This window comes from Pipistrellus kuhlii, unplaced genomic scaffold, assembly GCF_014108245.1.
Source record: "Pipistrellus kuhlii isolate mPipKuh1 unplaced genomic scaffold, mPipKuh1.p scaffold_m20_p_128, whole genome shotgun sequence".
In the NCBI taxonomy this organism is placed as follows: Eukaryota; Metazoa; Chordata; class Mammalia; order Chiroptera; family Vespertilionidae; genus Pipistrellus; species Pipistrellus kuhlii.
The window spans coordinates 38,404-62,520 of NW_023425436.1; the positions used below are offsets into that span (position 1 = coordinate 38,404).

A 24,117-nucleotide genomic window follows, 5' to 3' on the forward strand; every position below is an offset into this window, starting at 1 on the left:
GGGTTCGAGTCCTGGTCAAGGACACAGGCCCAGGTTGTGGGCTCCATCCCCAGTGGGGGGCGTGCAGGAGGCAGCCGGTCCGTGACTCTCTCTGCTCATGGATGCTTCTCTCTCTCCCTCTCCCTTCCTCTCTGACATCAGTAAAAACATATTTAAAAACAGACGAAGACAGAAAGGTCCTATGGCTGCTGAGCAGCAGTGGAGGAGGGGAGGCGGGAAGCCGGGGCTCAGCGTCCCCCCAGGAATGACATCGCTCGCTGAGTCATGAGAAACCCTCAGACACGGCCACAAACAATGATGTCACCCCCCCCCCGAGACCGTAAACACGCGGACACATGATGTGTGTGCACCGCACGTGGGCTGGGGAGGCTGACTGCTTGCATGGCCCGCTCCCAGAGTTTCCCATCCGTCCATCCGTCCGTCCGCCCCACCGGTCCACAGCCCACAGCCCTCCCCCCTCCTCCGTGGCTGTCTCAGTCCCCAGGAGGGGGCGTGCAGGAGGCAGCCGATCCAGGATTCATTCTCATCACAGATGTTTCTCTCTCTCCGTGCCTCTCTGAAATCAATAAAAACATACAGTAAAAAAATAAAAGAGTCATCCTGACCGGTGTGGCTCAGTGGATAGAGCGTCGGCCTACGGACTGTAGGGTCCCGGGTTCGATTCCCGGTCAAGGGCACGTACCCTGGTTGCAGGCACATCCCTGTTGGGGGGCGTGCAGGAGGCAGCTGATGGATGTTTCTTTCTCATCGATGTTTCTAACTCTTTATCCCTCCCCCTCATCTCTGTAAAAAAGTCAATAAAATAACTTTAAATAACTAAATAACTAAGAACCCCTGGGGAAAATAGCCTCGGGTGAGGATGAACCAAAACAAGATAAACACAAAGAAACCATTCCTTCCCGGCTTCAGTCCAGGAGAGAGAGTGTGTGTGTGTGTGCCCGCCAACGAATGAGCACACACCTCCCACGGACTTCCTGGCAGCAGGGTCAGGATCAGGGTCAAGGCCAGGGTCAGAGTGAGGGCCAGCGCCAGGGCCAGTGTGAGGGTCAGAGTGAGGGTAAGGGTCAGAGTGAGGGTGAGGGTGAGGGTCAGAGTGAGGGTGTGGGTCAGAGTGAGGGTGAGGGTGAGGGTCAGAGTGAGGGTGTGGGTCAGAGTGAGGGTGAGGGCCAGGGTCAGGGTGAGGGTCAGAGTGAGGGTGAGGGTCAGGGTGAGGGTGAGGGTCAGGGTGAGGGTGAGGGTCAGAGTGAGGGCCAGGGTGAGGGTGAGGGTGAGGGTGAGGGTGAGGGTCAGAGTGAGGGTGAAGGTCAGCGTGAAGGTCAGGGTCAGGGCCAGGAGCCTGGGGACCCCGCGGGCCCGCCTCACCTGGGCCTCTTGTCCGAGAAGGCGACGCAGGTGTGCTGTGCGGGCACCGCCGTCCACTTCCTCGCCTCCAGCACCAGAGCTTCCGCGTCCACCAGGCCGAAGCCATAGAGATGGCTGACTAGAGAGACAGGCCCTTCAGACCTGGGGCCCTCCCCGCCGGCCCCGACTCCCCTGGACGGAGTGCACCCAACCCCGGACCTCCACAGCCAGGGGACAGACCACCTGGGCTGCTCAGGGCTGGAAGCATCCGGCCGTCCGACCGGCCGTCCGACCGACCGACCAACCGACCGACTCCCGGGGCACCCGACTGAGGATCGCTACCAAGATCCTCTGCGCTCCTCAGTCTAAGAACTCTACTCCTGCCCCCTGGCCTGCGGATGGGAGGGTCCCGGGTTCGATTCCCGGTCAAGGGCATGTCCCTTGGTTGCAGCCTGGATCCCCACCAGGCCCTGGTCCTGGCATGTACGGGAGGCAACTGATCCATGTGTCTCTCTCCCTCCCACTTCCTCTAAAAGTCAATGGGAAAATACCCTCACGTGAATTTTAACAACAACAAAATAAAAACAATAAAATCTCTACTCCTTGCCCAGCTGGCATGGCTCAGTGGCTGAGCGTCCACCTAGGAACCAGGAGGTCACAGATGGTGCAGTTCCAGGCCAGGGCACAGGCCCAGGTTGCAAACTCCATGCCCAGTGTGGGGCGTGCAGGAGGCAGCCGGTCCATGATTCTCTCCCATCACAAATGTTTCCATCGCTCTCTACCTCTCTCTTCCTCTCTCAGATCAATAAAATACCTACTATACTAATAAAAGGGTAATGTGCTAAGGAGACGGGGTCGACTGGACATCTTCCACTCAGCCATCCGGTCCTCCTTCTGGACAAAGCCACAGTGGCGGGGCCTGAAGCAGAGGCAGTTAGGGGCGATCAGGCCAGCAGGGGAGCAGTTAGGGGCGATCAGGCCAGCAGGGGAGCAGTTAGGGGCGATCAGGCCAGCAGGGGAGCAGTTAGGGGTGACCAGGCTGGCAGGGGAGGGCGGTGGGGAGCAATCAGGCCAGCAGGGGAGCAGTTAGGGGCGATCAGGCCAGCAGGGGAGCAGTTAGGGGCGATCAGGCCAGCAGGGGAGCAGTAAGGGGTGACCAGGCTGGCAGGGGAGGGCGGTGGGGGGCGATCAGGCCAGCAGGGGAGCAGTAAGGGGTGACCAGGCTGGCAGGGGAGGGCGGTGGGGGGGCGATTAGGCCAGCAGGGGAGCAGTTAGGGGTGACCAGGCTGGCAGGGGAGGGCGGTGGGGGGCGATCAGGCCAGCAGGGGAGCAGTTAGGAGTGACCAGGCTGGCAGGGGAGGGCAGTGGGGGGCGATCAGGCCAGCAGGGGAGCAGTTAGGAGTGACCAGGCTGGCAGGGGAGGGCGGTGGGGGGCGATCAGGCCAGCAGGGGAGCAGTAAGGGGTGACCAGGCTGGCAGGGGAGGGCGGTGGGGGGCGATCAGGCCAGCAGGGGAGCAGTTAGGGGTGACCAGGCTGGCAGGGGAGGGCGGTGGGGGGCGATCAGGCCAGCAGGGGAGCAGTTAGGGGTGACCAGGCTGGCAGGGGAGGGCGGTGGGGGGCGATCAGGCCAGCAGGGGAGCAGTTAGGGGTGACCAGGCTGGCAGGGGAGGGCGGTGGGGGGGCGATCAGGCCAGCAGGGGAGCAGTAAGGGGTGACCAGGCTGGCAGGGGAGGGCGGTGGGGGGCGATCAGGCCAGCAGGGGAGCAGTTAGGGGTGACCAGGCTGGCAGGGGAGGGCAGTGGGGGGCGATCAGGCCAGCAGGGGAGCAGTAAGGGGTGACCAGGCTGGCAGGGGAGGGCGGTGGGGGGCGATCAGGCCAGCAGGGGAGCAGTTAGGGGTGACCAGGCTGGCAGGGGAGGGCGGTGGGGGGCAATCAGGCCAGCAGGGGAGCAGTTAGGGGTGACCAGGCTGGCAGGGGAGGGCGGTGGGGGGCGATCAGGCCAGCAGGGGAGCAGTAAGGGGTGACCAGGCTGGCAGGGGAGGGCGGTGGGGGGGCGATCAGGCCAGCAGGGGAGCAGTAAGGGGTGACCAGGCTGGCAGGGGAGGGCGGTGGGGGGCGATCAGGCCAGCAGGGGAGCAGTTAGGGGTGACCAGGCTGGCAGGGGAGGGCGGTGGGGGGGCGATCAGGCCAGCAGGGGAGCAGTAAGGGGTGACCAGGCTGGCAGGGGAGGGCGGTGGGGGGGCAATCAGGCCAGCAGGGGAGCAGTTAGGGGTGATCAGGCTGTCAGGGGAGGGCGGTGGGGGGCAATCAGGCCAGCAGGGGAGCAGTTAGGGGTGACCAGGCTGGCAGGGGAGGGCAGTGGGGGGCGATCAGGCCAGCAGGGGAGCAGTTAGGGGTGACCAGGCTGGCAGGGGAGGGCGGTGGGGGGCAATCAGACCAGCAGGGGAGCAGTAAGGGGTGACCAGGCTGGCAGGGGAGGGCGGTGGGGGGCGATCAGGCCAGCAGGGGAGCAGTTAGGGGTGATCAGGCTGGCAGGGGAGGGCGGTGGGGGGCAATCAGGCCAGCAGGGGAGCAGTAAGGGGTGACCAGGCTGGCAGGGGAGGGCAGTGGGGGGCAATCAGGCCAGCAGGGGAGCAGTAAGGGGTGACCAGGCTGGCAGGGGAGGGCGGTGGGGGGCAATCAGGCCAGCAGGGGAGCAGTTAGGGGTGATCAGGCTGGCAGGGGAGGGCGGTGGGGGGCAATCAGGCCAGCAGGGGAGCAGTTAGGAGTGATCAGGCTGGCAGGGGAGGGCGGTGGGGGGCAATCAGGCCAGCAGGGGAGCAGTAAGGGGTGACCAGGCTGGCAGGGGAGGGCGGTGGGGGGCAATCAGGCCAGCAGGGGAGCAGTTAGGGGTGATCAGGCTGGCAGGGGAGGGCGGTGGGGGGCAATCAGGCCAGCAGGGGAGCAGTTAGGAGTGATCAGGCTGGCAGGGGAGGGCGGTGGGGGGCAATCAGGCCAGCAGGCAGAGGGATTAGGGGCGATCAGGCCAGCAGGCAGGTAAGTAGTTAGGAGCCAGTGGTCCCTGATTGCCGGACATCCCCGAGGGCTCCCGGATTGGAGAGGGTGCAGGGCAAGCTGAGGGACCACCCCCCTCCCACTTGGCATGAATTTCGTGCACCAGGCCTCTCGTGTTTAAATAAAATAAAACCAGAGGAAAACAACGCCCGGAGGCTCCAGGCTTGACCCCCCTTGCCTCTCCCCTTTCGCCCTTCAGCTCCCGGCTGCCTGGGACGCAGGCCACAGAGCACACGTGAACTGGCCTGGCCGATGTTGAACTTGGCCGGGGGAGAGGGTTTCAAGTTTAATTTCCGAGGCCCGGCGGAGGCAGCAGATACCATCTCTCTCCCTCGCTCACCAGGCCAAGCTGGAAATGTGGGTCCGCCACCCCACTCCTGCAAGATGGAGACGCGCCGGCCTGGCCCCCGGCCTCCTGACAGGAAGGGGAGTGTCCCCTGGGTCAGGGGTCACAGGGCGTGACCTGTACTTCCCAAGGAGTGGTATCAGGGGCGGAGTTGAAGCAGAGGGACCTGAGTCCTAACCAGATTGGCTCAGTGGAGAGAGCGTCGGCCTGCAGACTGAAGGGTCCCAGGTTAGATTCCGGTCAAGGGCATGGACCTTGGTTGTGGGCACATTTCCGGTGGGGAGGGGGCGTGCAGGAGGCAGCTGATGGATATTTCCCTCTCATCAATGTTTCTAACTCTCTATCCCTCTCCCTTCCTCTGTGTAAAAAAAAACCAATAAAATATATATTTATGTATTTTTTAAAAGTCACTAGTTTGGGGCATCCTGAATTCTCGTGACCGTAGATTCTCATGCTGAGGTTCCAGGACACTTTTAACCATGACACACCATCAGAGCTCTCCGGGAATCACCGAGAACTCAGGGCACCCCGAGACAGATTCCAGGGTCGCCCCCCAGGACCCACCAGCATGGGGTGCCTGGCCCTGCTCGCCCCCGGGGCCCCGCACCTTTGTGGCCAGCCCCGTTGACCTTCCAGTCGTTGGCCTTCAGGTGGGCCGGCCGCGAAGTCTTCACTAGCAGGTGCTGCACGTCACGCCAGGTGAGCTGGCTGCTGCAAGGGCAGAGGGACACACAGGTCGCACGGATGGACGGACGGACGGCAGCACAGGGGAGGGGGCCAGCCCCCAGCCTGCAATGCCAGGAAGCCGTGGTGGCTCCATGCCCGGGCAGAGGGATCGTTCACACCCTCTTTTTCTAAAAAAAAAAAAATACTATTTATTGCCGAAACCGGTGTGGCTCAGTGAATAGAGCGTCGGCCTGCGGACTGAAAGGTCCCGGGTTCGATTCCGGTCAAGGGCATGTGCCTTGGTTGCGGGCACATCCCCAGTAGGGGGTGTGCAAGAGGCAGCTGATCGATGATTCTCTCTCATCGATGTTTCTAACTCTCCATCCCTCTCTCTCCGTCTCTGTAAAAAAAAAAATCAATAAAATACATACATACTATTTATTGATTTCCAGAGAGGAAAGGAGAGGGAGAAACATGCACGAGGAGAGAGAATCATGGATGGGCTGCCTCCTGACATCTTGTGTTCATTGGCACACTCACTCCCGGATCTTACTCTGTCATTAGCGCAGACTGTAGAGGCTTTAAAAGAAAAAGGAGGGGAGTGAGTGGGAACTTACTTGGCTTCCAAAGCCAAAGCGATGATCCCCGCCACCATGGGGGCCGAGACCGAGGTGCCCGTGTGCCCGTCCGTGCAGCGCTGGCGCAGATCCGTGGTGACCTGGCGGGCGGAGGGAGGGGGCGGGGGGAGGTCAGCTCTGAGAACTCGGGGGCCGGGACACTCAGGATTGCTGGTCCTGCCTGGCCGGCGTGGCTCTGTGGCTGAGCATCAGCCTAGGAACCAGGATGTCAGGGTTGGATTCTGGTCAGGGCACACGTTTGAGTTTCAGGCTCGATCCTCAGTAGGGGGCGTGCAGGAGGCAGCCGACCCACGATTCTCTCTCATCATTGATATTTCCATCTCTCTCTCTCTCTCTCTCTCTGAAATCAAGAAAAATGTATTTAAAATAAAAAGATGCTGGACCTAGGCAGGTGTGGTCCTGAGGCTGGGGATGGAGGAGGCCATTCTTTAAAATAAAAATACACACACACACACACACACACACATATATATAATTTTTTTTTTTTTTTTTTTTTACTGATTTCAAAGAGGAAGGGAGAGGAAGAGAAAAAGAGAAAGAGAAACACCCATGAGGAGAGAGAATCATGGGTCGGCTGCCTCCTGCACATCCCACACTTGGGATGGGGCCTGCACCCTGGGCCTGTGCCCTGACCGGGAATCGAACCTGTGACCTCCTGGTTCCTAGGTCAATGCTCAACCCCTGAGCCATGCTGGCCGGCCTGGACACCTTCTGGGCGACCACGCTTTCCTTCGTACCAGGAGCTCCGAGCTGCTGGGCTTTGCTCTCACAGTAACAAATGCACCCGCCATAGGAACGAACAAGACCACCGTGGGGTGAGGATGGGGCGGGGGGGGGGGGCGGTGAGGAGGAGGGGCGGGCGCTGAGACACGAGGAACAGCCCCCCTGACCCAGCGGGCACGGCTCCGGAGCTGAGCGTCCACCGGGAACCAGGAGGTCGGGCCCCCCTCGGCCGCCCCCCAGGCTCAGCCAGTGCCCTGTGCCCACGGGCTGGGCTCCGACGGGAACAGGAAACCATTCAGGGCCCCTCGGCCCGGCCCAGGGCGCGCGCTCCAGTGGGAAAGGAAAACAACCTAAATTAGTACCTTCGCAAGCCGGCCCGGCCGCTGCCAAGCTGGCGGCTGCCGTGGGGACCGGCCTTTCCGTGCGTGCAGGGCGAGGGGGGAGGAGAGGGAGCCTGCCTGCTTCCCCCGAAAACGTAAAAATAAGTCCATGGGCCATCGGGAAAGACGTGGCTGAGCGGCAGGAGGCAGAAGATTTTTAAAAAAAAAAAGGGGGGGGGGGGCTGCCTGGCCAGTGTGGTTCAGTGGTTGAGCATCAGCCCATGACCTAGGAGGTCCCCGTCCAATTCCGGGTCAGGGCCCAGGCCCGGAGTGCGGGCTTGATCCCCAGGAGGGGGCATGCAGGAGGCAGCCGGTCAGTGATTCTCTCTCATTGATGTTTCTCTCTCCTTCTCCCTCTCCCTTCCTCTCTGCAACCAATAAAAATATCTTTTTCTTTCTTTTTTTTTTTTTAAATTAAGCCATGTCTGGTGGGCTATTTGATCTTGTTTTTCTTTCTTCCTTTTTTTTTTTTTAAAAAAAATATATATTTTATTGATTGTTTACAGGGAGGAAGGGAGAGGGATAGAGAGTTAGAAACACCGACCAGCTGCCTCCTGCACACCTCACACTGGGGATGTGCCCGCAACCAAGGCACATGCCCTTGACCGGAATCGAACCCGGGACCCTTCGGTCCAAAGGCGTCCGACGCTCTATCCACTGAGCCGCACCGGCCTGGACTCCTCTTCTTGTTCCGAGGAAAAGGAACTGGTCCCCGGAGGGCGGGAGCCCCATTCTGAGCCCCCCCCCCGCCCGCCCCGGGCACTCACGATCTTGCGCTCATAGAAGGCGCCGCTGCTATAGGTGGTGGCCAGCGTGGACGGGCACTCCTCCAGGTACCAGGGCTTGTAGCCGTTCTCCGTGGTGCTGCTCACCGAGATGGTGTAGATGCTGTTGGTGTAGCCGTCGCAGGAGCAGTGGTCGCCCTCTCGCCCGCCGTTGCCCGAGGCCCAGACGAAGATGGAGCCCAGGCCCTCCCGGCCCTGCAGGGAGGGGAGGAGCGGCCGCCATCAGCTGCCGGAGCCGGGCGGGGCGGGGCGGGGCGGGGCGGGCGCGCACAGGGGCCTCGCCAGCTCCAATTTGCGGCTTAGAATTAGCCTGTCATCAGCCGGGCGCGGGTGATGGAGGGGGCAGCAGGCGCCGAGTCCCAGAGGAGGAGACGTGTTTACGGCCCCGGAGGGAGCTGCCGGCATTGTGGGGCTCGGCTTGCACCAGCCCAGGCAGTGAAGGACTGTGGGGCAGGGGGTGGGGTTCGAGGGGAGAAGGCCTAAGGTCAGAAAGGAGGGGTCCTGGGCTGGGGACATTCTAGAACATACGTACTCCAACCCCAACCCACGAGGAGAGGAACAGTGGCCCGGCCGCCAGCGTGGCTCCGCGGTGGAGCGTCATCAGCCCATGAACCACCGTGAACCGAGAGGTCCGGGCCTCAGGTGTCAGTCAGACATCCCCCAAAGGCTGCGGACGGAGTGCATGAATTTTGTGCACCGGGCCTCTAGTGTGTGTGTGTGCGTGTGCATGTATATATATATATATTGATTTGTTGAAGTTAGAGAGGAAGAGAAAGAGAGAGAGAGCGCGAGAGAAAGAGAAACATCCATGATGAGAAAATCACGGATCAGCTGCCTCCTGCACGCCCCCTCAATGGGGATCGAGCTTGCAACCTGAGCCTGTGCCCTTAATTCTCTCTCGTCAGGGATGTTTCTCTCTCCCTCTGCCTTCCTCTCTCTGAAATCAATAAAAATATATTTTAAAATGCATGAGTGGCCGAAACCGGTTTGGCTCAGTGGATAGCGCGTCATTCCGCAGACTGAAGGGTCCCGGGTTCGATTCCGGCCAAGGGCATGGACCTTGGTTGCGGGCATGTCCCCAGTAGGGGGTGTGCAGGAGGCAGCTGAATGGATGTTTCCCTCTCATCCATGTTTCTAGCTCTCTATCCCTCTCCCTTCCTCTCTGTAAAAAAAATCAATAAAATGTATGTTTTTTAAAAAAACGAATGAATGAATAAAAGGGCCTGAGGCCCTCTGCCCCCCACACGTGGCTCCTCTCCCTTCTCACCAACAGGACAAGCCGGAGGCACATGCTGCCGGGAATGCCTGGGTGTCCGGCCCACAGCCCTGCCAGCGTCACCGGGCCCTGGGGCTTGCTGGGCCACCCAGGGCCACCGGGCGCTGACCACAGCCTCACATCGGCTCCAAGAAACTGTCCTCGCCCTGCCGCCCGCCTCACCACCCTGCTTGTTACAGCTGGGTCAGCGCCAGTCCTCCCCCTCCCTCCGCCCTACACACCCCGCCTTTCTGACTCACAGGGACGCAGAGCAACGGGGCTGGGCCTCCCAGGCGGAGCCTGCAGCATCCTCTGTGCGCCCCGAACCTGGAGGCCCAGCACCCAGAGCTTTGCTCCGATGAGCCCCCTGGAGAGGTGCTACCCCCCGCACCCCCGCCACGCAAACTCTACACATCTCGTGTTGCCGGCTGCAGGGAGGGGGAGCGCGGCTCAGTGGTGGAGCGTCCACCTAGGAACCAGGAGGTCAGAGTTTGATTCCCGGTTGGGGCACAGGCCCGGGGTGCAGGCTCCATCCCCAGGAGGGGGCGTGCAGGAGGCAGCCGGCCCATGAGTCTCTCTCTTTCATCACTGGTGTTTCTCTGAACAAAATAAGCTGTAGGGAGTGGGCCTAAGCCGTCATCAGTCAGACATTCCCCGAGGGCTTTCGGACTGCGTGAGGGTGCAGGCTGGGCTGAGGGACCCCGCTGAGTGCACGAATTTCGTGCACCAAGCCTCTAGCGTGTACACCAAGCGGCCAGATGACGATGATGATCTCTGAACGCATAGCAATCTGGCCACTCCGTGTGTGTGTGTGTGTGTGTGTGTGTGTGTGTGTGTGTTAGAGGCCCGGTGCATGAATTCGTGCATGGGTGGGGTCCGGCCAGCCTGGCTAGGGAGAGGGGACAAGGGTGGTTGGCCGCCCTGCCTACTGGTTGAACTCCTGGTCAAGGGGGCAATTTGCATATTAGCCTTTTATGATATAGGAGATACACCGAGTGGCCAGATTACTGTGGGTTCACAGATCATCATCATCTGGCCACTCAGTGTATATACTGATTGATTGATTTCAGAGAGGAAGAGAGAGCGAGAGAAACATCAATGACAAAAGGGAATCACTGATCAGCTGCCTCCTGCACACCCCCTAATGGGGATCGAGTCCACAACCTGGGTGTGTACGCCCTTGACCAGGAATCAAACCTGGGACGGCCCTTCGGTCCGCAGGCCGACATTCTACCCACTGAGCCCCATTGGCCGCAGGGCCGAGTCCCTTTCTGGGCGCCCCCCGTGCCCCCCGAGTGCGTCCGGCAGCCCTGGGTCCCTCACACCTTTTTGATGCCGTACTCGAAGGCCTGCCTGGCCAGCCGGCCGGGCCCGTCCACCGTCTTCCCGTCGTCGTCCGGCCCCCAGCTCGCGCTGTAGATGTCGATGTAGTTGGGCCGCACGCCCAGCGACTTGGCCTCCACCACGTCTGTCACGTCCCCATCCAGCATGCGGATGCCTGGAAGCACAGAGGGCCCGGTGGGTGCGCGTCCCCCTGGGGAGCCCCCACCGCCGGGGGGCCTGTCTGCCCTCCTTTTGTTTTTCTGCACTTTTTTTTTTTTTTTTACAAATATATTCTTATTGATTTCAGAGCCGAAGGGAGAGGGAGGCCGATGGAAACATCAAGGGTGAGAGAGAGAATCATGGATCGGCTGCCTCCTGCACACCCCACACTGGGGATCGAGGCCACAACCTGGGCAATGCGCCCCTGACCGGGAATCGAACCGTGACCTCCTGGTTCCTAGGTCTAGGATCAACCACAGAGCCATACCCAGCTGGGCAGGCATGCCTATTATTGTTATCTATTCTAATGAAAGGGTAATATGCCAATTAGACCGGACATCCACCTGGACGTACTTGCGGACAAAGCCACGCTGGTGGGGGCCGAGGCAGAGGCCGTTGGGGGCCATCAGGCCTGCAGGGGAGGGCAGTTGGGGGAAACCAGGCCTTGATGCCTTGGGGCCTGGCTGAGTCTGGAGGGACTGGTACCCCCCACCCACCATCCCCCTCCTCCTCTCCCCTCTCCAATCAGCCAATTCCTAGAGACCACGCCTGCCCACGTGAGTTCCTTTGGAGGCCACACCCAACCACCTGCTCTGAGGACTCCTACTCTCACACTGCCAGGCGCTCTGCCTCTGCCCCAATCCCCAGTCACCCCGGGGCCAGGCACGAGACCACGAGGGCCGGCCCCACACCCAGAGCCTGGAAACTGTCCCATCCCGAACCTGCAGAACCTGCCGGGCCTGTTCCTTCCTGCAGAAACCACAGCCAGACTTCAGGCCCAGACCTCGTGTCCCCCCAACTCCCCACCCGCTGCCTCCTGCCTGACCCTGTGTCTCCCCCCCCCGCTCCCACCGTGTGTGTGTGTGTGTGTGTGTGTGTGTGTGCGTGTGTGTGGTGTGGGCCCCGCCAGGAGAACTGTGGGGTAACACACTGAAACACCCTTGTTTCCTGGCCTGCTGGTCTTACCATTCCTAAATGAATGACCCTATTTAAGACAGGTCACTCCTGCCCTGGCCTGTTTAGCTCAGTGGGTAGAGCATGGGCCTACGGAGTGAAGGAAGGGTCCCGGGTTCGATTCCGGTCAGGGGCACACACCTCGGTGCCAGGTTTGCTGCCGAGATCCACGCCCCGCCCCCTGCCCCGCCCGGCAGCTCCCAGTCCGGCAGCTCCCAGCCCCGCGCCCCGGCCTCACCTCCGATCTTGGCGTTGTAGGCGATGCCCACGATGCAGTAGGAGTTGTTGGCGGAGGCGGCCACCTCGCCCGCGCAGCGCGTGCCGTGCCTGAAAAACCAAAGAAAAACACGGCGAGACGCAGTGAGGGCGCGGCCGGGCACGCTGGGGGGACTGGGTGCGCCGTCCCCGCACGGCCCTCCTGCCAGTCCCACCCCACGGAGGCAGGAGCCAGGAAGAAATCGCCAGGAAAACAAACAAACTGCCCCCCCCCCCTCTCTCCCTCCGCCTTCCCCGCCTCCCCCATGACCCCGGCCGGCCGCCACGAGCTCCGTCCCTCCTGCGAGAACAACGCCTCTTTGAGAACCGGTCCCGGGGGCCGAGGCTCAGGGATGCCCGTGTAAAACCGCCGTTAAAAATAGCCTGGACCCAAAAGCCTGCGTCCTCCGCCCCACGCCTGCCCGCCCGGCTGCTCATGGGGTCACCACGCTCAGGGGCCGTCTCCACCCCCCACTCCCCGCCCCCCACGGCCCTGCCTCTGTGCCCTGTGGGTGTGAGGCTGCAGACGGAGGCGCCCTGCACCCCGGACGGGCTCCGTGCGGAGCGAAGGGCACCGGGGTGGGAGGCCGGGACGGCAGTCCCCGAGCGGGCCTCCTCAGTCCCCGGACCTGACAAGCCACCCCGCGCGGTGCCAGGAGGGCACGGGCCTCTGCCCGTCGGAATCGGACCGACCACAAAGGGAAACGGGAGCCTGGGGTAGGATGCATCTTGGCCCAGCAGCGGGGAGAGAGAGAAAAGGGGCTTTTGTTCTCCTTCCTGTAAATATTTTTGGAAGGATGCAAAAAATAAAAATAAAAAAAGCTCAGGCCTGGGACACCCTGACAGAGAAAGGACAGCGGCTGGACTCCGACCCCGAGGGCCGCCACGGACAGACAGCGCCCGAGGGACCTGCCGCCTCCCGATGCCACCCCCTTTGGCAGCAGAGTGATGGCGACAACCATGGTGTGCGTGCGTGTGTGTGTGTGTGTTTTAATCTACTTTTTAAAATCTATTTCTTTTTAATATATATATATAATATATTGACTTTTTTTACAGAAAGAAAGGGAGAGGGAGAGAGTTAGAAACATCGATGAGAGAGAAACATCGATCCGCTGCCTCCTGCACAGCCCCCACTGGGGATGTGCCCACAACCGAGGTCCATGCCCTTGACCGGAATCGAACCTGGGACCCTTCCGTCCGCAGGTCGACGCTCTACCCACTGAGCCACACCGGTTAGGGCTGAGTATATTTCTTATTGATTCGAGAGAGGAAGGGAGACGGAGAGAGAGAGAAACACCAATGAGGAGAGAGACCCATGGATCGGCTGCCTCCTGCACGCCCCCTACTGGGGATCGAGCCTGGAACTCAGACATGTGCCGGGACTGGGAATCGAACCGCGACCTTCTGGTTCACAGGTTGACACTCAAGCATGGAGCCCTCCAACGGGCCATTTCCAGGGAGGGGGACGGCAGGAAAGAGGGGCTGGGAGACCTACTTGTTCTCGTTGCTGGCATCGTAGCGCGGTGACGGGTCATAATCGTTCCCATTGACGTCGTAGCTCGCGTAGGAATCCTACGGAATTAAGCCTTCGTGAGCGAGGAGGTGTGGCACCGGGTGGCAATCCTGCCCACGTTACCAGTGCGCCTCCATCAGAAAACAGAGGGAAAAACGGACTCCGTACCCCGTCCCTCTCACTGTCACCTTCTCTAGGTTTCCTTTCCTTTCCCTTTTTTTTTTTTTAAATTGAATTTATCAGGGTGACAGCCTATATAATAAAGAGGTGATATGCAAATTAACCCTCATGCCCTCACAAGATGGCTGCCTACGACCAGGCCAGCAGGAGGGTTAGTGAGGGGGTGACCAGGCCAGCGGGGGGAGGGGGAGGGGGAGGCCCGGGGGGGCAGTTAAGGGCAATCAGGCCAGCACACAGAGGCAGTTAGGGGCAACCAGGCAGGCAGGCAGAGGAGCAATTAGGAGCCCGTGGTCCCGGATTGTGGGAGGGATGTCCGACGGCCTGTTTAAAGGCCTAACCCGGCAGTTGGACATTCCCCAAGGGGTTCTGGACTGTGAGAGGGAGCAGACCGGGCTGAGGGGCCCTTCCCTCCCTGCAGTGCACAAATTCCGTGCACCGGGTCTCTAGTTGGTCAATAAGATTGCATTGCTTTCAGACGTACAAATCTATAACGCATCATCTTTATTTAGGATTTCAAAAAATATATATATACATATATACGCGCGCTTTGAGTAAATGATAAAGGCAGCGTTTAGGAAAGTACATTTCACTTTCAAAACTGAGCTGCCAGTCCTGGCCGGCGTGGCTCAGTGGCTGAGCATCCCCTATGAACCAGGAGGTCCAAGTTCAATTTCCAGTCAGGGCACTTGCTCGGGTTGCAGGCTCAACTGCGGTAGGGGGCGTGCAGGAGGCCGCCATTCCATGTTTCTCTCTCATCACCGATGTGCCCCTCTCCCTCTCTCTCTCTCTCTCTCTCTCTCTTTCTCCCTTCCTCTCTGAAATCAATCAGTATGTTTTTAAAAAATAAAGTAGAAATAAAAAAACACTTTGCCGGCAATAGACTTTAAAAACGAAAAATAAAATATAAAACTCGTACACGACCGTCCATTTATGCACGCGCGGCCGCCCAGGCCAGACTCACGTAGTTGGGGGCCAGGTCCGGGTGGTTCCTCTCGATGCCGTCATCCAAGATGGTGACCACCACGTTCTTGCCCGTGTAGCCCCGCTTCCAGGCCGCCTGCACGTTCATCTCCGAGCGGCAGCGGCTGTGCTTGTCCCCGCAGTGCTGTGGGGAGAGACACACGGACAGTCCTCACCCGGGGCGGACACAGAGCCGGCCCAGCGCGGGCGGCCCCATGCAGGCCGGAGGAGACGCTCTCTGGCGCCCCCTATGGCCTAGATGCTCTTTTCCTCAATTTCCGGAAAAGCAAGGGTGGGGGTCTCTACCTGCCTTTTTTGTTGTTGTTAAGCCTTTACTTGGGGATATTTTTCCATTGGTTTTTAGAGTGGAAGGGAAGGGGGGAGAGAGAGAGAGAGAGAGAGAGAGAGAGAGAGAGAGAGAGAGAGAGAGAGAGAGAGAGAGAGAGAGAGAGAGAGAGAGAGAGAGAGAGGGGGAGAGAGAGAGAGAGAGAGAGAGAGAGAGAGAAAGAGGGGGAGAGAGAGAGGGAAACATCGATGTGAGAGGGACACATCGGTTGGTTGCCTCCTGCACAGGCCCTGACCAGGGCCGGGGACCAAGCCTGCAGTGCCCACTCACCAGATACCACATGTTGGACCAAATGGGGTCGTTGAAGTGGAGGGCGTTGGGGTCGGCCCGCACATGCCTCTTCACCCGGCGTTTCACTTCCTGCTGCTGGAGCCATTTCACCTGTCGTGGGAGGCAGCCCGGTGACGACACGTGTTTATTTACGTAACATACGTGCATGGATGCCAGAGAGGGAGGGAGAGGGGGAGAGAGCAGCATCCCGGAGGAGAGAGAATCACAGATCAGCTGCCTCCTGCACGCCCCACACTGGGGATCGAGCCTGCCACCCAGGTGGGTGCCCTGAGCGGGAATCGAACCGTGACCTCCTGGTTCCTGGGTCAGTGCTCCAGGCTTTGGGATTTATGTCAGGTGGCCTCCCGATTTTGTGCGGCTTCTGCCTGGGTGTGACGGGAGGGTGTGCTTCTCATGAATATCTGAGTCCTCGTCCATGCCTTCCCTGGTACGTTCCAAGGAGACGTTTTTAAATATATATAGTTTATTGACTTTTTTTCTGAAAACACTTTTTATTGATTTTTACAGAGAGGAAGGGAGAGGGGTAGAGAGTGAGAAACATCGATGGGAGAGAAACATCCATCAGCTGCCTCCTGCAGACCCCCTCCCGGGGATGTGCCCGCACCCAAGGTCCATGGGCTCGACAGGAGGCAGCCGGTCCATGATGCCCTCTCATCACGGATGTTTTCTCTCTCTCTCTGCCTCTCCCTTCCTTCCTGAAAGCAGTAAAAACACATTTAACACGCAGCCCCGGGCTGGCGGCTCCACGCCCAGGAGGAGCGGCCGCATGACATCTCTATCTTCCTATTTCTGTCATCCCTCTGGCCGGGAGCCGCGAGGGCGGGCCCCGGGGCTGAGCCGGAATCGTCCCCCGGACACGCGAGGGCCGGGAGACACGGGCAGCAGCAGCAGCAGCCGCCGCCTCGGACCCACTGACCGCGCTCCAGCTTGGAAGGGAACCGGGACGAGTCATCTCACAAAAATGCGGGAGGCCTCACCGGCCACGGGCCAAAGGACACGCCGAAAACAAACGCTTCCCGTTCGCAGGCTCCGGAGAAAGCCCAGCGACCGGCCCGGGGCCCTCGGCGCGGCCAGCGGGACGCCCGGCACTCGGAGCCCTGGTCGGCGGGCGCAGTGGTTAGCGCCCCGGCCCACGCACCGAAGGCTCCCGGGTTCCGGTCCAGCCTCAAGGGCAGGTGCGCCTGGGTCGCAGGTCTGATGGCCGGCCCGGGTCAGGGTGCGTGGATGAGGCAAGCGACCAAAGTGTCTCTCGCACATCGATGTTTCCCTCCCTCCGCCGCCCTCTCTCTCTCTGCCTCCCTTCCACACTCTCTAAAAATCAATGAAAAATACATTCTCCCGTCAGGATTAAAACAAAACAGAACACACACACACACACACACACACACACACACAGAAAGTACTTGGAGCCCAGCGGGGGTGTGGCTCAGGGGGTTGAGCCTTGACGTGGGAACCAGGAGGTCACGGTTTGATTCCCGGTCAGGGCACAGGCCCGGGCTGTGGGCTCCATCCTCAGGAGGGCGTGTGCAGGAGGCAGCCGACTCGTGACTCTCTCTCATCACGATGTGTCTGTCTCTCTCTCCCCCTCTCCCTTCCTCTCTGAAATCAATAGAATTAAAAAAACAAAAAAACAAAACAAAAACGAAGACAGAAAAACGCAGACACACCTGGGGGTCCATGCGGAGGAAGGTGTGTGGGCCCCGGCTGCTCAGCGTGGACCTCTTGAAGGTCTTGCTGTGGTAGAAGTGGTAGTAATCCTCCAGGTTCCCGATCTGCAAGGCGAGAAACGGGGCGTCATTGGTGAACAGTCCCCTAAACGGCTTCCAAACCCCCACACCCCGCCCGGCCAGCCGGCGTGGCTCGGTGCTTGGACACCGACCCACTAACCAGGTCCCGGTTCGATTCCCAGGTCCGGGCACAGGCCCGGGTTGCGGGCTCCATCCCCAGTGGGGGGCGTGCAGGAGGCAGCCCATCCAGGATTCTCTCTCATCATGGATGTTTCTCTCTCTCCCTCTCCCTTCCTCTCTGACATCCATCAGCTGCCTCCTGCACACCCCCTACTGGGGATGTGCCCGCAACCGAGGTACATGCCCTTGATGGGAATCGAACCTGGGACTCTTTGAGTCTGCAGGCCAACGCCCTATCCACTGAGCCACACCAGTTAGGGCCAGTTGATGTGTTTTGGTTGATGTCAGAGAGGATATAGGGATCCCGTCTGATTCTCAGCAGAGGCGCCAAGGACCGGCAGATTCCACCCCAAATGACATCCGATCAGATCATTTCAAAGGTCCCCCCGCCCGCCCAGGCCGCCCGTGGACGTGACCTCAGACGCAGGTGCAAGTCTGTAAGCTCTGGAGTCCGCAAGCTAGGGGGAAGAGGGGGGGGGGGGTCAAGCACATGCTTTAGTCAGGCCACAGGCGTCCCTCCCTCTCTCCCTCCCTCCCAGGCTGCAGGGTAGGAGCCGCCTGCAGGCCTCCCGGGAGGAGCAGCCGATAAGCAGCTGGGAACGGGCCCAGTAAGATCTCAGCGACAAATGTTCGCTGTGTAGCTCCCTGGCCTGCCCTTGGCCCTAGCAGATGTTCTCCTTTCTGGAGGCTGCTGTTCGTTTTCTGCTTTTTATAAACTTTTTCTTTTCCTATTTATTAATTTTAGAGAAAGAGAGAGAGGGGAAGGGAGTGAGTGAGAGAGAAACATTGATGGGTGCTCCACTCATCCATGCACTCACTTGGTTGATTCTTTTATTTATTTATTTATTTATTTATTTATTTTTTCTACACATTTGTATTGATTTCAGAGAGGAAGGGAGAGGGAAAGAGAGAAACATCATTGACGAGAGAGAACCATGGCTCTGCCACCTCCTGCATGGCAAGCCCCCTAGTGGAGATCGACCCTGTGACCCGGACCTGTGCCCTTGACCGGGAATCGAACCCGGGACCCTTCGGTCTGCAGGCCGACGCTCTGTCCACTGAGCCACACTGGCAGGGCCGCTGGTTAATTCTTCCAAGTGCTCTGCCCGGGGATCGAACCGGCATCCTTGGCCTATCGAGGCGATGCCCTAACCCAGGCAGATCCCTCCCCCACCCCCGGCCCCGGCCAGGGCCTGTCTGCTCGGAGCTCCTGGTTAAAAAGCCGCTGGCGACAGGGCTCGGTTATATAACGCGACGGGTCCCCATGGGGCTGCTGAAGAGAAACACGACTAATTGGCCCGTAAAAAACCAAATGAATTCCGTCCTGCCCGGCTGGCTTCCGCCCGGGAAGGTTATAAACACACCGAGCGCCTATATTTAGCCAGTGCGGGGCTACCTGGTGTTTATAATGAAGGAAGTCCAGAGAGAGAGCGAGGAAGGGAGAGAGAGAGAGAGAGAGAATGGGAGGTTTGTTGTTATTTTCTTTAAAGCATTCCAAAAAAAAAAAAAAAAAAGTTTTTTTTTAATGAAAAAAAAATTGAGCTGAAACCTGTGTGGCTCAGTGGATGATAGAGCGTCGGCCTGCGGCCTGAAATGTCCCGGGTTCGATTCCAGTCAAGGGCATGGACCTTGGTTGCAGGCACATCCCCAGGTGGGGGGTGTGCAGGAGGCAGCTGATCGATGTTTCTCTCTCATCGATGTTTCTAGTTCTCTATCCCTCTCCTTTCCTCTCTGTAAAAAATTAATAATATATACATATATATATATATATATATATGTATATATTATTATTATTATTTTTTTTTTAATTGAGAACCCCCTGCTTCCCATTTCGGTCACACAGACACACGGCAATATGCTGTGGCCGACGGGAAGATGCTTGCCCAACTTCCCAGCCTCCTAAATTGGCCTTCTGCAACACGTATTCCTACCCACCCTCGTTCTCCCCAACCCCGAGCATGTAATTAAGCTGCTGCACTTCCTGTGGGTTCCTGAAAAGGCTCATTTCGACACAGTCAAGTTCACGTTCTCCTCCCGAAGCCCTTACCCGGCCTCAGCCGCCCCCTTTCACGTCCACCAGGGGCCCACGTGTGGCAAACTGAATAGTGATTTCTGGAAGTAAGGCGTCCCTCCTCGGAGCCTGGGAGACCGTCCTCTGATTTTTTTTACCGAGAGACCCGGTGCACGAAATCCATGCACTACAGGTAGGGCCCAAGGCCCGGACAGCGATAGGCCGACCAGGTTCCCTGCCTCCCAGCCGCCCTGCCTCCTCCTTCCCTCGCTCCCTCAGCACCCCACCACCACCACTGCTGGTGGCCCCCCCTGCTCCCCACCCCCCCCTGGTGGTCAGTGTACATCATAGCGAGCAAACTCCCGGTTGGACTCCCCAGGGGACAATTTGCATATTAGCCTTTTATTAAATAGGTTGTGTATTGGTTTCAGAGAGGAAGAGAGAAACGACGGATCGGCTGCCTCCTGCACGCCCCCCACTGGGGATGGAGCCCCCACCCCGGGCCTGTGCCCCGACCGGGAATCGAACCCGAGACCTCCTGGTTCCTAGGTCGACGCTCAACCGCTGAGCCACGCCTGCCGGGCGATGCTTCCTCCTTTTCATTACGAAGTATTTCATGTCTCTGTCCTTATTCTCTCAGACTCTCCCTCTAGCGTGCCCTCTGAGGCCGCTTTCAGGAAAATGCACTGTTTTTTTTGTGTGTGTTTTTTTAATATGTTTTTATTAATTTTCCACAGAGAGGAAGAGAGAGGGATAGAGAGCTAGAAACATCGATGAGAGAGAAACATCGACCAGCTGCCTCTTGCACACCCCCTACTGGGGATGTGCCCGCAACCAATGTACATGCCCTTGCCCGGAATCGAACCCGGGACCTTTCAGTCCCCAGACCGACGCTCTATCCACTGAGCCAAACCGGTTTCGGCAACACCAGTTCTTTTTTTTTTTTAATAGACCGCCTCTCTGACGCTGGCCAATCTGAGCAGGCTTTTTACTAGAACACAGTGTAGCTTTGGGTACAGAACATGTACACTGTGTTCTAGTAAAAAGCCTGCTCAGATTGGCCAGCGTCAGAGAGGCGGTCTATTAAAAAAAGAGCTGGTGTTGCCTCAGAAGTGGGGGGTAGTCCTATGCAGCGAATATAGGCCTAACCCTACGTTTTAACTGTAAAATTAGGGGGTCGTCTTATTCGCCGGGAAATACGGTAATAGGACTCGGCGAGTCTATAAATGAGAGCAGTTCCGTGGAATAATGCACTCATTCTTCCCCTGCCCTTGCCCCCACTCCTCCTGTGTGCCCCGAGTTTGCCCCAATTTGCCGGGGTGCTCCGAGGAGGGATGCCTAACTTCCAGAAATCACTATTCAGGCCCCGGCCAGTGTGACTCAGTGGACAGAACGGCCACCTGTGAACTGAAGGGTCCCAGGTTCGATTCCCCGTCAGGGTACATGTCCAGCTGGACGGCTCGATCCCCAGTGTGGGGCGTGCAGGAGGCAGCTGATCAAAGATTCTCTCTCATCATGGATGTCTCTCTCTCTCTTCCTCTCCCTTCTTCTCTGAAATCAATGTGTGTGTATATATATATATGTACATACATACATATATACACACACACATATATACTTTACGATTATTAATTTGGTGTTGTTAATCCTCGCCTGATTGATTCTTAAGGAGAGTGGAAGAGAGGGAGGGGAGAAAGAGAGAGAGAAATATCGATGTTAGAGAGACAAAAATTCGGTGGCCTCCCGGGGAATGAACCTGCAACCCAGGCACATGCCCATGACCAGGTATCGAACCCGGACTCTCATGGGTGGGCCAGCTCTGTAACCATGAATGACACTGGCCAGGGGGGCGCTCTCTCTCTCTCTCTCTCTCTCTCTCTCTCTCTCTTTCTCTCTCTTTCAAGAAATCCTCTTTCGCCCTGACTGGTTTGGCTCAGTGGACAGACGTCCCAACCACTGAGCCAGACCAGCCAGGGCCAAATGCCTATTTTTCTTTCTTTGATTCCAGATTGGCAGGAAGAGAGAGGGAGAGAGGGAGAGACATTCATGATGAGAGAGAATCACAGCTCAGCTGACTCCTGCACGCCCCCTCTCTGGGGATCCAGCCCTCAACCTGGGCACATGCCCTGCCCGGGAATCGAACCTGGGACCCTTCCTCATCTGTCTAACCAAAGAGCCACCACGGCCAGGGCAGGGTGCCTCGCTGTCACCGGAGAAGGCACCCAGCATCGGAGGACGGTGATCACCACCTGTCCCCATGCCCTCTGGCCCCCCCCCATGAAATCGGGTACCCGCCGAGCAAAAGAAACGTGAGAAGAGCCGGGTCAGGACTTAGGGGCGAGCCCAGAGCCAGGACCGAGGCCGGGCTGAGCGTCAGGGCAGGTACCAGGCAAGGCTTCAGGGAGGGGACCTCACGGAGGACAGAGACCGGGCATCCAGGTCGGTCCGTCGGTTGGTCGGTCTGGGGGGGGTGGGGGGTAACACACGCTTTCTGTGCGGACTCGAAATCGCTCCCATCCTGGCCCCTGCTCCCTCGGAGAACTCGCCCGTAAATCAAAGCTAAGAATATCTCCGTCGTCGTCGCATTTATGAGTCACAAAACCTCCAGGGTTGGGAAGGCACAGAGGCTTTTTGAAGCGTTCTCATTGAGGAGGGAGGGAAGGAGGGAGAGGCAGCCGGCTGCCCGGGGTCCTTTTCCACATGTACCTGCTGCTGGGGGAGGGGGACAAAGGCTGGTTTTGAATGAAGAGTACCAGGCCCAGCCCGCCCACTGGCCCAGGAGGCTCAATGGTTAGGCACCGACCTAAGAGCTAGGAGGTCCCGGTTCGATTCCCGGTCAGGGCACATGCCCGGGGTTACACGCTCCATCCCCACCAGTAGGGGGCGGGCAGGCGGGAGGCAGCAGGTCGGTGATTCTCTCTCCCTTCCTCTCTGACATCAATACAAATATGTTTTTAAAAATAAATAAAGCTTTGGCCGGTGTTGCTCAGTGGACAGAGCGTCGGCCTGCGGTTTGATTCCAGTCGAGGGCATGTACGTTGGTTGCGGGCACATCCCCAGTGGTGGGTGTGCAGAAGGCAGCTGGTGGACGTTTGTTTCTCTCTCATGGATGTTTCTAACTCTATCCCTCTCCCTTACTGTCTGTAAAAAAAGCAGTAAAATATATATTTAAGAAATAAATACATAAATAAATCGAACCCAGGACCCTTCAGTCCGCAGGCGGGTGCTCTATCCACTGAGCCAAAACAGCCAGGGCCAGCATTTTTTAAATTTTATTTTTATTTTTAGAGAGAGAGGAAGGAAGGAGGAGAAAGAGAGAAACATCAATGATTGGCTGCTTCCTGCATGCAACCTTGCCGGGAATGGAACCCGGGATCCTCCAGTCTGCAGTGCTCTATCCACTGAGCCACACCAGCCGGCCTCTGGGGCGAAGGGCCAGCGTGAGTGACAGCCGGCTGCTGCTGGCTCCCGGGCCGCTCACGCCCCTGCTTGGCACCTGGCTGCCAGTCACCCCGAAATCAGTCCAGCAACTTGTTGACTGCTGGCACCTTGTCCTGTCCCCGTCGCTGTTCCCTGGGTCCCTGTTCCCACTGAATCCGGGAAACGACTCGTCTCGGGGTCACCCTGCTCGCTCGCGGGGCCATGGCCCAAGCCTGGACACCAAGCCAACACCCCACCCCACACCCTACCTCCTCCCCTCCCGCGCGGCCCGGCCATGGCCACCCCCGGGGCTGCGGGGCCCTGCGCCCTCATCCCCAAAACCCGACTCGTCGCCACTCTCCGGCCGGAGACCCAGGGCCCCGGGCGGTGCCCGCTCCGGGAGCCGGGCCCAGGGCGGAGGGAGGGCGCCGGGGGGCCCGGGGGGCCCGGCCATCGCCCCGCAGTGCGCCCGGGCGCGCGCTCAGGGTCCGGCTCTCCGTCCAGGGCGTGGGGATCGGGGGATCGGGGGACCGGGGACCGGGGCGGGGGCCTCAGGGGCCCAGGACAACCCGGTGGGCCCGGAGGACAGCGCCCTCGGGCGCGCCGGGCGGGGTGTCCGGGGAAATCGGGGCGCGCCGAGCAGGGTGTCTGGAGAAGTTCGGGGCGCACCGGGCAGGGTGTCCGGGAAGTCGGGGCGCGCCGGGCAGGGTGTCCGGGAAGTCGGGGCGCCGGGCAGGGTGTCCGGGGAGTTGGGGGCGCGCCGGGCAGGGTGTCCGGGAAGTCGGGGCGCCGGGCAGGGTGTCCGGGAAGTCGGGGCACCGGGCAGGGTGTCCGGGAAGTTGGGGCGCGGGGCAGGGTGTCCGGGAAGTCGGGGCGCGGGGCAGGGGTCCGGGAAGTTGGGGCACGGGCAGGGTGTCCGGGAAGTTGGGCACCGGGCAGGGTGTCCGGGAAGTTGGGGCACCGGGCAGGGTGTCCGGGAAGTTGGGGCACCGGGCAGGGTGTCCGGGAAGTTGGGGCACCGGGCAGGGTCTCCGGGAAGTTGGGGCACCGGGCAGGGTGTCCGGGAAGTCGGGGCGCGGGGCAGGGTGTCCGGGAAGTCGGGGCGCCGGGCAGGGTGTCCGGGAAGTCGGCGCGCGGGGCACTCACCTGGCCCAGGTTGAGGTAGCCGTGCGCGCGGGCCACGCGCTCCGCCTGCGCCGGGCCGCCCAGCACGCGCACCGCCCAGTGGTTGGTGTAGACGCGGCGCGGCGGCGCGGGGCAGGCGGCGGGCAGCGCCAGCAGCAGCAGCAGCCACGTCCCGGGGCGCGGCGCCGCCAGAGGCCGGGGCGCGGGCCGCGCGGCGCCCCCCGCGCCCCCCGCGTCCCCGGCGGCGGGGCCGGGGCCGGTGGCGGCGGGAGCGCGCGGAGGCGGCATGGCAGCGGCGGGCTCCGCGGCGAGTGTGCGCCGGGGGGCGGGGGCCGCCTTTTAAAGCCGCCCCGCGCGCCGGGGAAGCGCCGCCGCCGCCGCCGCCGCCGCCGCCGCCGCCGGGGAGCGCGGGGAGGGACGAGG

General features: G+C 59.9%; 1 protein-coding gene across 7 annotated transcripts in view; it reads right to left on the reverse strand.

Moving 5' to 3' along the window:
• The window catches only part of PCSK6 (proprotein convertase subtilisin/kexin type 6), a 52,781-nt gene extending 28,784 nt beyond the window's left edge, over window positions 1-23,997 (reverse strand). For 6 of the 7 annotated variants that reach the window (XR_006741362.1, XM_045580453.1, XM_045580452.1 and 3 more), the window contains exons 1-11: window positions 23,716-23,997; window positions 16,899-17,003; window positions 15,211-15,321; window positions 14,596-14,739; window positions 13,437-13,513; window positions 11,925-12,013; window positions 10,516-10,688; window positions 7,918-8,130; window positions 6,027-6,127; window positions 5,351-5,454; window positions 1,363-1,480 (exon numbers count right to left, since the gene is read on the reverse strand). Coding sequence is in view for 6 of the 7 variants with exons in the window: in XM_045580453.1 (XP_045436409.1) it covers window positions 1,363-1,480; window positions 5,351-5,454; window positions 6,027-6,127; window positions 7,918-8,130; window positions 10,516-10,688; window positions 11,925-12,013; window positions 13,437-13,513; window positions 14,596-14,739; window positions 15,211-15,321; window positions 16,899-17,003; window positions 23,716-23,982 (1,502 nt within the window). In the remaining variant the exon portion in view is untranslated. The remainder of the gene's footprint in view (window positions 1-1,362; window positions 1,481-5,350; window positions 5,455-6,026; window positions 6,128-7,917; window positions 8,131-10,515; window positions 10,689-11,924; window positions 12,014-13,436; window positions 13,514-14,595; window positions 14,740-15,210; window positions 15,322-16,898; window positions 17,004-23,715) is intronic. The other variant, XM_045580454.1, reaches the window with a different exon arrangement.
• Between the last annotated feature and the right edge of the window lie 120 nt (window positions 23,998-24,117).